General features: G+C 34.2%; 2 protein-coding genes across 2 annotated transcripts; one reads left to right on the forward strand and one right to left on the reverse strand.

Moving 5' to 3' along the window:
* The first annotated feature begins 2682 nt into the window (after nt 1-2682).
* LOC141692689 (uncharacterized) lies at nt 2683-5060 on the forward strand. Its single transcript, XM_074497601.1, has 2 exons — nt 2683-2988; nt 4692-5060. Exons 1-2 carry the CDS (start codon nt 2763-2765, stop codon nt 4922-4924), a joined length of 459 nt encoding a protein of 152 aa, XP_074353702.1. The 5' UTR covers nt 2683-2762; the 3' UTR covers nt 4925-5060.
* A 3196-nt stretch (nt 5061-8256) lies between these two features.
* LOC141691878 (uncharacterized) lies at nt 8257-10106 on the reverse strand. The gene is made up of 4 exons (XM_074496630.1): nt 9993-10106; nt 9752-9935; nt 8344-8992; nt 8257-8260 (listed from the first exon to the last, which is right to left on the reverse strand). Exons 1-4 carry the CDS (start codon nt 10104-10106, stop codon nt 8257-8259), a joined length of 951 nt encoding a protein of 316 aa, XP_074352731.1.
* Nucleotides 10107-13450: the final 3344 nt, after the last annotated feature.

A 13450-nucleotide genomic window follows, 5' to 3' on the forward strand; every position in this document is an offset into this window, starting at 1 on the left:
ATTACTGTTTTTATTTAATTTCTAAAATAAAAAAAAAAAAATTTTAATGAATTAATTTTTTTCGACAATAACGGAGTTAGAAAATATATAATTAATTTTAACAAGCATTTGTTCTATATTTTCTATTTTTATTACTACATCCCATTTATTATCAATTGTATAATGAGTTAAAAATTTAAAAATAAATTAGATATATAATCGGAAAAATAATCAAAATATTAGTTTCAATAAAAAAAAATAAAAAACCTAAGATAGTAACTGAAATGTATGAATGGAGTATTGCACGTATGATTGTTTATTGATCGAAATGTGTCGTCTTCTTTAAAACTTTTTTGAGTAAATTCTAATCAAACTATTTTAATTTAAATTTTAAATATGTCAAAATTATGTATAATAACACATTTGTACTCCTTAATGAAGTTATGATGAATTAAATATTTTTTATAAATAATTTTTAATTTTAAAAAAATAAATGAGAACAAAATAATAATAAAAAACCCTCCCGCAATGAGTCATTGCGGGAGGCGTTCGGCCCAGCCCCAACATATATAAAATATTGCGGCGGGTGGTTAAAGAGGCACCTACACCAATGTTTTATTGCACTAGCCGCAATGAAACAATGTTGCAGGTGTCAGAGGGTATTTTTTTTATTTGTTAAGAAAAAATATTTAGCATTACGGGGGCTCAGTTGTTTTATATTTTTTTATAGTTAATGAAAATCGATAAAATTTAATTTTTTTTAATTTTCCACATTTTCAATTTTAGCATTATATTCGTTTACTATAAATTAAAAATTGATAAATTAAATTGGACAAGTACAAGAAAAATAAAAAAACATAAAACTCACTATATTAAAAAAAACATAAAACTCACAATATTCCGTTATAATAAAAATTCAAAAATACTATTTCGAACAAATAATTAAAAAATATTTTTTCACTCAAAAATTTTAAATTTAATATTAAATTTAAATATTTTAGTTTAAAATATTAATTCAAAAATATCAAAATATAAGTTCGAAAAAATATTTAAAAATTCATTTTTAAGAAAAAAAATAAATTAGAAAAATAAAGCGAGCAAAAACCGTTACATATAAAACAACGTTCTCTAGCAATGTTTCATTGCACTAGCCGCAATTAAACAATGTTGTAGGTGGCACAGAGTTTTTTTTTTATTTGTTACGAAAAAATATTTAGCATTTCGGGGTGGAGTTGTTTTATATTTTTTTATAACTAACGAAAAATCGATAAAATTTTATTTTTTTTAGTTTTCCACATTTTCAATTTTTAACATTATATTCGTTTACTATAAATTAAAAATTGATAAACTAAATTGGACAAGTACAAGAAAAAAAACATAAAACTCACATTATTAAAAAAATATAAAACTCACAATATTTCGTTATAATAAAAATTCGAAAATACTATTTCGAACAAATAATTAAAAAATACTTTTCCCCTCAAAAATTTTAAATTCAATATTAAATTTAAATATTTTAGTTTAAAATATTAATTCAAAAATATCAAAATATAAGTTCGAAAACATATTTAAAAATTCATTTTTAACAAAAAAAATAAACTAAAAAAATAAAGCGAGCAAGAACCGTTACATTTAAAACAACGTCCTCCAGCAATGTTTCATTGCACTGGCGGCAATGAAACAATGTTGTAGGTGGCAGAAGGTATTTTTTTATTTTTTACGAAAAAATATTTAGCATTCCGGGGGCTGGGTTGTTTTATATTTTTTTATAGCTAACGAAAAATCGATAAAATTTCATTTTTTTTAGTTTTCCACATTTTTAATTTTTAGCATTATATTCGTTTACTATAAATTAAAAATTGATAAATTAAATTGGATAAGTACAAGAAAAAAATATAAAACTCAGAATATTCCCTTATAATAAAAATTCGAAAATACTATTTCGAACAAATAATTAAAAAATATATTTTCATTCAAAAATTTTAAATTCAATATTAAAATTTAAATATTTTAATTTAAAATATTAATTCAAAAATATCAAAATATAAGTTCGAAAAATATTTAAAAATTCAATTTTAACAAAAAAATAAATTAGAAAAAATAAAGTGGGTAAACTGTGTACTCCAACAATGTTACATAACAGTGTCCTCCAGCAATATTTCATTTCATTGTACTAGCTGCAATGAAACAATACTGTAGGCCGCCGCAAAGAGCACCCTTATAAAAATACTCCTAGGTTATACAATTATATTTATACTCCCTCTGTTCCATTGAATTCTATACGTTACTATTCGGCACGTTTTTAAATTCTCATTTAAAACATAATTCCACAATATTTTATTTTTATTTTTTTTTCTAAATAAAGTTTCATGTTTAAACTTTTATTCAAAATTTTTTTTTTTGAAAAAAACATTACGGAACTATTTTTTATAGAGGCCTCGAAATGCGTGCAAATAGTAAATGTATAGAAATCAACTGGACGGAGGAGTATTTTTTTTAACCTCATGCAAATTTCCGAAGGTCGTCATGGGCCACAGCTATCCCAATAAAATATATTATTTAAAATTATTTATAATAATAAATTCAATCTAAAATTCAAATCAATTTTATATATTTGAAATAAATTAAAAATTAATCTGGATTTTTTTTAAAAAATGAAGTTTTTTAGACAACTCATGGTAAACATTTTGGCTTCTTCTAAATCTACTTGGAAAACAGATAAGAAAATCAAGGAGTAGAAAAAAGACTAGCCAGAGGATTGAGAGTACAAGGATAAGAAAAAAATGGCAACACTTATGGCTTCTTCGTGTACACTTGGAATGTTGAGCTCAAGAACTCATCTTTCATCATCCACAAGACAACCCATTTCATCCTCCTCCAAAACGTCGTCGTTTGCTGACCTGCGTTTCGTTTGTTCTCAATTGAGTGGTCTTCAAATTTCACATGATGAGTCCATTAAGCTCAAGCCCATTTGTGTGCCCACTAAGCTCCCTCTTCAGCCTGTTGCTCGTAATGTCTTAACCCCCTCTACTCCCCCTTTTTATATACATACATACATATAGTTCTTGTTTACTTTTTGTGTTTTTATGTTGTTGGATTGTAGAATGTGTGTTTGATGATTTTTATGTTTTTTTTTTGGTTTTTTAATTAGAGGGGTTGTTCTGGATTTAGTAAATAAAGAATCTTGGAAAATTACGAAATTTGTTGAATGTGTGTTTTACTGTGTGTGTGTGTTTTGGTATTGGCAATGTGGGTACTTGATTGTTTGCGTAGTTGTTAGTTTAGGCAAAATACTGAATTTCAAGTTTGTGAGTTTGGTGTTGGTGTGGTGGTAGGATTAGAACAAATAGGGGTATGAAAGATTGGAGAGTGTCCTTTTGCTGTGCGAGTGTGTTAAGTTAAGTAGATACGGTAATTCAACTAGTACGTGGGCGGTGTGCAAATTTGAATTTAGATGATTGAGGGTTAGGATACTCTGGATCTTTATATTTGACAGTTACACAGACACACACATGTAGAGAACTAATGTTGAATAAAACTGTTGGCAATCAGTGGAAACTGTCCAAATAAGAGTTTCGAGGATTAGAATTAAGCTTTGTTTAGTAATCTTGCCAAGGGGTCAGAGATCATGAAACAGATACAATAGGAAACAGAAAAGAAAGGAAGTGTGACCTGCACCAAGTGCAGAGGGAAAAATAAGAACAGAATGCGAGTCAAGGAGAAATATTTTCTAATCTGATATTGATGCTGTCACGATACTTAGCTAAGCTGCCCCAGTAGTTATGGCATATGGAAATATTTTTGTCTGATTAATTCTATGGAAGAAATTCACAAATACATCTATTTACTCGTGTTTTTTATTTTGCACTTATTTCTTACTTGTAAATGACGTAGAACTGATAATCTAACACTATGATTTTCAATTGAATGACTGGCCAAAGCTTTCCCAGTGAAGTATTAATTTCACTTGGCATATCATTTCTTTGCATTGAAAAAATAATGTGTTTCATCTTATTACCTCATATACAAAATAGTAAACGGAAACAACTTGAAATTTTCATATTTGCGTCTGGAATACAGTGCTTGTGCAATTGATCTATAAGTATTTTTTGTCATGACGAATTGAACTTCTTATATTGTGCCTCAGTGGTTCACCATTTATTTGGTTCAATAAGGTCTTAATGGTTTGACAACAGTGAGGTTTTGAGGTCGCACATATACATTTGTTGCCCGCGCTCCTATTTAGGATTAGAAGTAAATGTTTAAGATATGTAAAAATAATATATCCCCCATAAATATCTTTCATACATCGTATTATAGGATCAAGTGAATAGGAATATGCTGGCTCCAGCTGATACGTGGTTATCGATTTAAGCTGGTGCACTATTAATCATTTTTTCCACTGGCATACACATGGGAAATGCGATCCTCTCGTATGTATGCGCAGTAGCGTACATATACATACACAGTAGCTTAGCGCCCTCCCTTGCTATGTATCTTGATTGTGAACTGTTAAAGATGTTGCCATCTTGTCTTTAATCAATATTTCTTGTTAAATTGTTTCATATTATGTCATGTCAAAAAGAACCCATGTCTATCATATTTGCCTATTCATTCATGTTGTCAAGTATCCTCGCTCTTATGATTTATGACCAGATACAGTTTTAAATCCTAGTATTAGTAATTTCTGCGTGAATCAACATGTTTTTCAGGTAGGATATGCCCATTCACGGGAAAGAAAGCCAACAAAGCAAACAAGGTTTCACATTCAAACCACAAGACTAAAAAGTTGCAGTTTGTGAACCTACAATATAAAAGAATTTGGTGGGAGGCAGGAAACCGCTTTGTAAAACTACGCCTGTCAACCAAGGCTATAAAGACTATAGAGAAGAATGGACTGGATGCAGTTGCTAAGAAAGCTGGAATTGATCTTCGCAAGTTATAGATTTGTTCAACAATTTTTCTGCCTTATCTTTGACATGTTGCAATTAAAATTGCTTCTCGATGATGCTAGTTGGTAGCTTTATAATTTTGTTCAGCCACAATCTGTCTTAAAATGAAGGGAAATCACTTTTTGTTCATGTTTTACCTTTTCTTTTACAAAACAAAAATTCATTGCTCGAGGTGGATTTGGTTCCTCTTGTATCCAGAACAAAACTTGAGAGTTCATTTTACAGGTAGATTGATTGACACTTGGATATGAATTCAGACAAGATAGCAATTAAAGTATTGCAATAAACCATGATGCAGAATATATTTTGTGGGAGGCTCACAAGAGGAGAGGGAGGAGTGTGGTGGTGTTTCTTCGGGTGGGTGTTTTTTCTGGGTTTGAGGTTTTGCTGGAGTGCTTAGTTTTGCAGGGGGGGGGGTTGCTTTCTTGCTCGTCTTTGTTCGGGTGTTTGCAGCTGCTGTGGGTCTTTGGTTGGGTCTGTGTTCTGTTGTGTGTGTGTGGTGTGCTGGTGCTTGTGTCTGTGAGTGCGCGTGTGTGTTTGGGTGGGTGTTTATTTTTGGGTAGGGGTGTTAGGTTGGGGTATCTCTGGTGGGGTAGAGATTCTGTTTTGGTGCTGGTATTGGGTGGGAAAGGGTGTTGGCTTTTCAAGGTAGTGGAGAGGGAGGGGATTTGGAGGGTGTGCAGAGAGGTTTTTTGTCCGAAGTTTTCTAGTGGTCTTGTCTTATGTTGGGGCTGTTGGTTGGGGTGTTGGTCTTTGTGAGGTGGAGTTTTAGTGGGGATTCAAGTGTATTGAGGAGTAGTTTTTTGGCATGTCCAGTGGAGGAAATTTATGGGTTGTGCTGTTGAAAGGGGGTTCATTTGGATTTCTTTTTATTTTTGCTTCCATTATTCTTATTTTGGTAGTTTGGCCAGGATTTGTGTGAGGTTAGTGTTGGTGGGATTTTTCGATTTCCCTGTGTTGGCTTCGGTTCCTTTGCTTTTGGAAGGAGTGAATTTTTTCTTTGTGGAAGTTATGTTTGTGGGGGAGGTAGAGATGCACAAAAGGCCCACCGGGCCGGGCCTTAAAAAGCCCGGGTTTTGACCGGGCCGGACTTTTCGGGCTTTGACTTTGACCGGGCCGGGCCGGGTTTTCCGGAAATTTCAAAGTCCGTTTGGACCCTCGAGGCGGGCCTAACCGGACTTTTTTTTGGGCCGGATCGGATCGAGCCGAGCTTTTTTCTAATTTAAATCGGATCTAGTATTATTAGAGATTCCGAAGAATACATGTGTTAGCAACTAGATCATCGTAAAAATGTATTAGTTTACATGGAATATTTTAGGAAAACATTATTTCGTTGAAAACATTTAAGTTCGGCAAAAAATAAACATGTTTATATGATATATTTTATCATTGTTATGATAACAATGATAACAATGATATCATTGTTATGATAACAATGATATCCAAATATTCATGACAATGATATCCAAATATATATAGTGTACTTATTATATCTTCTTTCATTATTTATGCAACGAAGTATATAAATAATATTATTAATCACAAATATGTAAATATATATGTGTTTAAAGTATTATTTATATGTATAGTAAATGTGAATTTATAAATATATAAGAAAATATATTAGAATAATCAAATTATAACCGGGTTTTTTCGGGCTTTTAATCGGGCCGGGCTGAAGCCCGGGCTTTTAACCGGGCCGGGCTTTGCCTAAAAATATAGGGCCCGTCGAGACCCGAAGCCCGGGCCGGGACCGGGCCGGGCTTGACCGGGTTTTGACCGGATCGGGCCGGGTCAGATTTTCGGGCCCGAACTTTTTGTGCATCTCTAGGGGAGGTAGCCTTGTGACTGGGCATTTCATTCCATTTGATTTCTTTGTCTGGTGGATTAAGTTTGAGGTGTTGGTCTGGGTTTTTCGATTTGAGGAGTCCCGTGTGAAGTACCTGTCTTCTCCTGGATTCCTTGGCTTTATTTGGACATTTGGTTGGCTTTGGCATCATGGTTTTACGACGGTAAATCGAGGCGAGTCGATCGATCCCAGCCTAGTCGTAGACTAGTCGGCTAAAAAGTAATACATTATTATAAATATATAATAAATATAGAATTAGTTGACTAGTGGATTGCATGATTATTGTAAACCTAAAATACATAATTCTACAAAATGTCAGAATTATATGGTTAAATTGCATACTGCAGAATAAATCAGAATGAAAAAAGAGTGCAGTTCTAGTGCACAAAGTCATAAACATAGCAGAATGTAAAAAAATATATGCAGTTCTAATGCAGAAAAACAGCTGAAAAACAGAGCAGGAAAACAGAAAATTATATAGAATATTCTGAACACAATTAACTGCAGAGTTATAATTAAAAGAACAAAACACAAAACATTCTGCAGATTTGGGCTGTGAAGTGTGAACCAATGGAAGATAAACAAACACGAAACATTTAACTCTTAGATATCATCATAGAGATTCAAGATATTATCTCGCGTGCGGTATTCGACATTTCTCTCACTATAATTGTTTGGCTCAAAATATCCGTAATTATCGTCGACATCCTCATCATCGTTTAATATGATGGGTTCATGATCCTCGAACATCTCAACATAGAGTGGTGCATCCATCTGAGAAGAAGAGGCATTCACATTCGCCCTCCTTTGACTACGACGACCTTCAAGATTTGTTGATGCATCCAAAACTTCATCTACAGCCTCCCATAAATCAATATCAACGGGATTAATTACTTCCCCGTTCACCCACTGAAATTCTTAGAACACCAATGCATTAACATTTATTCCCTCTTCACGCCTTCGTTGGAACCTTGTTGCAATTCTTCGGTTGTATTGAATATACACCAAATCGTTTAAACATTGATGCTCCAATCTATTTCTTTTTTTGGTGTGGATCTAAAAACCAAATATATATGTATAATTTTTATTTAGCACTCCAATTAGGCACTTACTTCGTTTCCTACTTCTGAAAAACACTAAGCCACTTACAAATTCAAAAGTACTTCAATTGCGTTCGCAACCGGATGAAGAACAACAAAGACCGACGATTCGCTTTGCGAACATTGCAAGTTCAAGGGTAAGGCCACCAAAAGCTCCCCACCAATCAACTACGATAAAAAAATATAACAAAATTAAGAGATATTTGAATACTAAAGTATATAAAAGTAGAATAGTTAAAAACTTGGTAATTGCTAATTAGTATACTCACGTGGACTCTTAGATTTTCTTTGGCGGATAGAAAGTTGCTTTCCAAAAGCATTTCTTGAGTGTTCATATTGATCAGCTTGGTTACTGATGGTTTCCACCAGACTTGTATCAACTACCATTTTTTCAAGAACATCATTAAATTTCATCCGCAATTGACTCGAGTATGCATAATTATTTTCCTTGATGTCAAAGAACTTTCCCGGATTGAGAAACAAGGCGGCCCCATATAAATCTACTTGCATTTGAGATTCCAAACGCCTTTCTATAATTCCTATGACTTTATTTAAAAGCCTTTTCTTGTTTTCAAGTCCAATTTTCATCTGATCTTTAGCAAAGTCCATTGCGGCACAAAACTCTTCCATAGTCGGCTTTTCATCCTCGTCAACAACCCTCAACACTTGCAAAAATGGTATCGATGCTAGAACGCAATCTTCGACAGAACTCCGGAACTTTGTTGAAAGGACAACAAAATGCACTTTCTTTCCTGCCACAGTTTTAGCCAGTTTGGAGTTGGACCAGTCTGTACTACCAAACAGTTTTCTTAAGGCATCTTGGTTTTTGTATAGGATTTGTAAAGTAAGAACAGCCGTTGCAAATCTTATAGCTCCTGCTCTTACAATGCCCCTCCCTTGTGTCTTCACCCTCATGGCAGCTAGGAGTCGACCATGCCTATACACAAATGTGGTTAAACTTTTACCATGTGTAATAGTAGCATCAAATTCCATTAGTTTGCAAATATCCTCCATCATTAAGTCTATGCAATGTGCGGCGCAAGGAGTCCAATAAAGTGTAGGAATTTGACGACACAATAAACCTCCAGCAGCCTTAAAGTTGGCGCCATTGTCTGTGATAACTTACAATCGATACAAGTTTTATACAAGTACAATTAGTATAAGTATTAGTAATAACTATAACATGACACTAAAGTCTAAAAGTATAATAGGCCTATAGTAGTACAATGAACCATCAACTGAACTCAAATAAGTTACCTGAACTACATTTTCTTTTCCAATCAAATTGATTTGTTCCTCAAATAAATCAGCCAACATTTTTGCATCCGGAATTTTACTTGAAACATCAACTGAACTCAAGAAGAAGGCCCCCTCTGGACAATTAACAAGGAAATTGATCAGCTGTCGACCCCTCTTATCAGTCCACCCATCGGACATTAGTGAGCAGCCATATTGTTTCCAAGCTTTCTCCTGTTTTTCTTTTAACTTATCTGTCTCTTTTTATGCTTTCTCAAGTAAAGGCACCCTCAACTCATGATAACTTGGTGGCTTGAGAACTGGTCCAAATTGTCCAATAGACTCGACCATTATTTCGTAACTTCTAGAGCGCGCAACATTAAATGGTATACCATTTTCATAAAAGAAATTAACAATATGCATTTTTACCCTCTCTTTCTCTTCATCAGATTTTGTACAATTTTCAAGGGTTGTTTGACTTGTAATGTTACTATGTCTTTCTTCAATAACTTCTTCAGGAGTCTTACGGATCATGAAAGCAATTGTTTTTGAAGGTTTTGATTGTGGTATAACAAATTGAAAGGATGCATTCCTTTTTGATGAAGTTCCAGGACTTGGTTAAGTGTTAGAAGCACCGGTGGATTGATTCTCAGTAGGCTGAAGTTCATCATCATATCCTTCGTCATCTAGTTGAAGCGCATAATTCTTCTTTGCACTCTTCTCAGTATGCTTCTGCATATAGTTTTTCATTTCCTTTATGATTGCTGGCGTCGTCTTTGAACACATTGTAATATCAGCAAAACCACCAGCAAGATGTTGCTTTTTTTACCTAACCCGTGAATGCATCTTCTTGCCACATAGAATGCATTGGACGACATCCTTGATGCTCAAATCAGGCCAGAATTCGTATTTCCATGATAGGTCACTTGATTTAGCTTTTCGAGCAGGATCCTTTGATGGATCATAATTTTCAGCGGATGAGTCCGTCATCACTACTAACCTGCTAGTGATATCAAGTATATATAAGTGAAAAGTGAATAATAAAATGTAACTACATAGTGTATATATATAAGTATACTTATATATATAAGTATACATAAGTATATATACCATGTTTTTGTGTAACTGTGTATATACTTATATATACATATACTTTGTATGTATATTATATATACATATACTATATATATGTGTGTGTGAAAGGAGAGAAGAGAAAGAAGAAAAAAAGTATAATTACCTGGTAGAAAAGTCTGAATCTGATTGAATCTGAATCTGGCTCACTTCGTTCGCCACTTTAGGTCGTTTGCCCCTTTTCGTAGCCGCTAGAATGTGTATTAGGGCTCAAGACAAGTGTTTATGGGTTAAAAAGTAAACTGGGTCGGGTTTTGACCGGGTTTAAGTCAAACTTAAAACTAGTCAAGGATCCAAAAGACTAGTCGACCCGACTAGTCACCCAGTCGACTAGTCAGTCGACCAGTCGGGCGAAATAATCATTTTTCACCAGTCGACTACTCTAGTCGACTAGCCATTCTCGACTAGTCGCCGACTAGTCGTGACTAGTCGAGCACCGTGACAACAGTTAATGTACGATGATGAACTTCAGCCTACTAAGATGAACTCAGATTATTCCGGAGTTTGCAATATCTTGCCAATGTGACTAAACTAGATATTTCTTATTCCGTGTTTAAGTTATCTAGATATACAAGTTGTCCAAACATGACTCATTGGGAGGCACTGGATAGAGTTCTTAGATATCTCAAGGGAACTATCTCCCTTGGTTTGCATTACCAGAGGTCTTGGGGGGTATTCGAAGGATACAGTGATGCAAGTTGGATAGTAAAGAGATTCGGTTCCAATGGAGTGACTCGATATGTGTTTACCCTTGCGGGTGCAGCAGTGTCCTGGAAGTCTTCTAGACAAACTTTCATTACTCAGTCTACTTTTGAGGCTGAGTTATGTGCACTAGATGCCAAGGGGAAGGAGGTTGAATGGTGTTAAGTGGCATTGATATCCACTTAGAATACTTCGTAAAGACTCGAATTGATGTTTTGTACTAAGTTGTTTGTATTTTTGATGTGTTTTCGTAGTGTTTTGTATTTTCAGGGCATAATCAAAAGAAGGATTGGATCGTGCATGAATTATACTTAGAAGAGTGTTAGGATAAAGTCTCGGTCAAATGCGCGAAAGAAACCAGCAATTGAAGTCAAGAAAATAAGAAAATCCAGATTTTTCAGAAGGTCAGGGCGGCCGCGCTACCCTTGGGAGCGGCCACGCTCATTTGGCAGTAGCTTAGGGCGGCCGCGCTGGATATTGGGGGAGGCCGCGCTAGGCTGATTTTCAAAAATCCTGATTCTGTTCTAAGTTTGATTTGCTGGACTCCTGGTCCGTTGGGCTGGTATTTAAAGACTTTTTAAAGACGTTTTTAAATAAGAAGAGCAAGGAGAGAGCAACAAGAAGACCTAATAGCACAATACAATGAATGAGAAGAAGATATTATTTTTACTTGTGATTCTTTGCTTAAGTTTTAATCTTGGATGCTTGTTTTCTTTGTTGTTTGAACTTAATACTCCTGTTAACATACTTTGTTATTATTATTCAGTTATTTCAGACCTAATTTATCTTAGTTTATTTACCATGCTTTCATTGGAACCCATTGTGACGATGAGTTCAGTTATGAGCTAATCGTTATCGTGGGGTTCTAACGGATTTACTTATGGATTTCTATAGTTAATTGGTTTGATACCTAAGTGTGTGGTGATTATATGATATCCTAGTAATGGTTGTGCTTATTCGTCTTATGTACGTCACGAACATAAAAGATAGTTTGTTAATCTCTGTTGAAGCGACAGTGAATATAGAAGTTTAGAACTTGCCATGCTAGCATAGGTTACTGTATTTATTATGCATGATTCGTAGGTAATTTTAACCATATTACTTGCCCTATATAATCACGATAGATAACTTGTTCATTAAACCTTTATGTTGTCAAATTCTATAGACATATAGGGTCTCAACATAATTGGTGTCTATTCAACTTCTATCTCTTTTGTGGATGTCTAATAGTAGGGTATTCGTACAACAAAAGTTGGTGTTTACTAGTTTCGTGTTATCTGATTAGTTGTCATCACCATTGCATGCTAAGGTTAAGAATAATGACTTTGAATGAAGTATTTAATGAAGTTAGAATCCCATGTTTGTCTCATATAGTTAATTTCGTCACTTTTATTCTTAGTTAATTGCATGTTAGTTTTATCTTAGTTATAAACATCTCAACTTGTTATTGTCTTAGCATTGAGCGATAGCTATACCATTGTTGCATAGGTGCATAATCTTAAGTTAACTAAAAAGAGTCTCTGTGGGTATGAATCTAATTTATATCTTATACTACTTGAGAACGCGTATACTTGCGTGTAATTTTAGCGCGTGTTTTCGCCCTAACAAATGGTTACATGGACTGATGTCATTGTTACCTGCCGTAAGAAGACCGCTTCCTGCCAGTTCTGTTCATTGTGATAGCAGTACAACTATCGACAAGATCAAAAGTGTGAAGTAAAATGCTAAGACAAAAGAGACACATCCAAGTTAGATTGAAGTCTATAAGGGGTCTTGTGTCTGATAGGATTATTGCTATATAGTTCATAGGAACTCAGGATAATATAGCTGATCCGCTAACTAAAGGGATTGAGCATGATGTAGTCCTTAAGTCGAGGTTGGGGATGGGACTGATAATCCATCGTGATTCATCAACGGGAACTTAATACACCTGAGAGGAGATCCCTCGAAGTGTATTCAATGTGGTAATAACAAGTTGTAAGGATGAGTTCGTAGTACTTCTACCTTATACTTTTAGATACTCATGTATCTGAGTCTATCCCTTGTAAACCTTAAGTGTACTGAACTTCTAGTTAGCAAGAGTTTAATCAACTCTAATGGAAATAGGTTTGGACCAGAATTTTCTAAATTCTGATCACTACACTATAGATTGCTTATAGCAACCCTAAAAAAATGTTGCTATATGGTACAAATTCATTGCAATAGGGTCTATGGAAACGTATTTTGAAAAAATAGGCGTAATGTTTGGTCTTATTTCCATAAGGGCTTATGGTAACGAATTTGGGACCATATTGCAACACAGTAAATAAGTTGCAAATTCGGTTTATAGCAACGTTTTTATATTTATAGCAATGAATATAAAAGCTTTGCAAAACATGAGGCTGCCTATGGCAACATTATTTTCTAACTTTTTTTGTGATAATTGTTGCAATACATGGACTTATGCAACATACTTCATGTTTAATTGCAATATATTTCGAGTTAATTGCAACATAGTTTGT

This window comes from Apium graveolens, chromosome 10 (assembly GCF_009905375.1).
Source record: "Apium graveolens cultivar Ventura chromosome 10, ASM990537v1, whole genome shotgun sequence".
Lineage (NCBI taxonomy): Eukaryota > Viridiplantae > Streptophyta > Magnoliopsida > Apiales > Apiaceae > Apium > Apium graveolens.

Coding starts and splice junctions, on each gene's coding strand:
- LOC141692689 (XM_074497601.1), top strand. CDS start 2,763: ATGGCAACACTTATGGCTTCTTCGTGTACACTTGGAATGTTGAGCTCA. Junction 2,989..4,691: donor CCCTCTTCAGCCTGTTGCTC/GTAATGTCTTAA, acceptor CATGTTTTTCAG/GTAGGATATGCCCATTCACG.
- LOC141691878 (XM_074496630.1), bottom strand. CDS start 10,106: ATGACGGACTCATCCGCTGAAAATTATGATCCATCAAAGGATCCTGCT. Junction 9,936..9,992: donor CTGATTTGAGCATCAAGGAT/GTCGTCCAATGC, acceptor AGGTAAAAAAAG/CAACATCTTGCTGGTGGTTT. Junction 8,993..9,751: donor TACTGAGAATCAATCCACCG/GTGCTTCTAACA, acceptor AAGTTATCACAG/ACAATGGCGCCAACTTTAAG.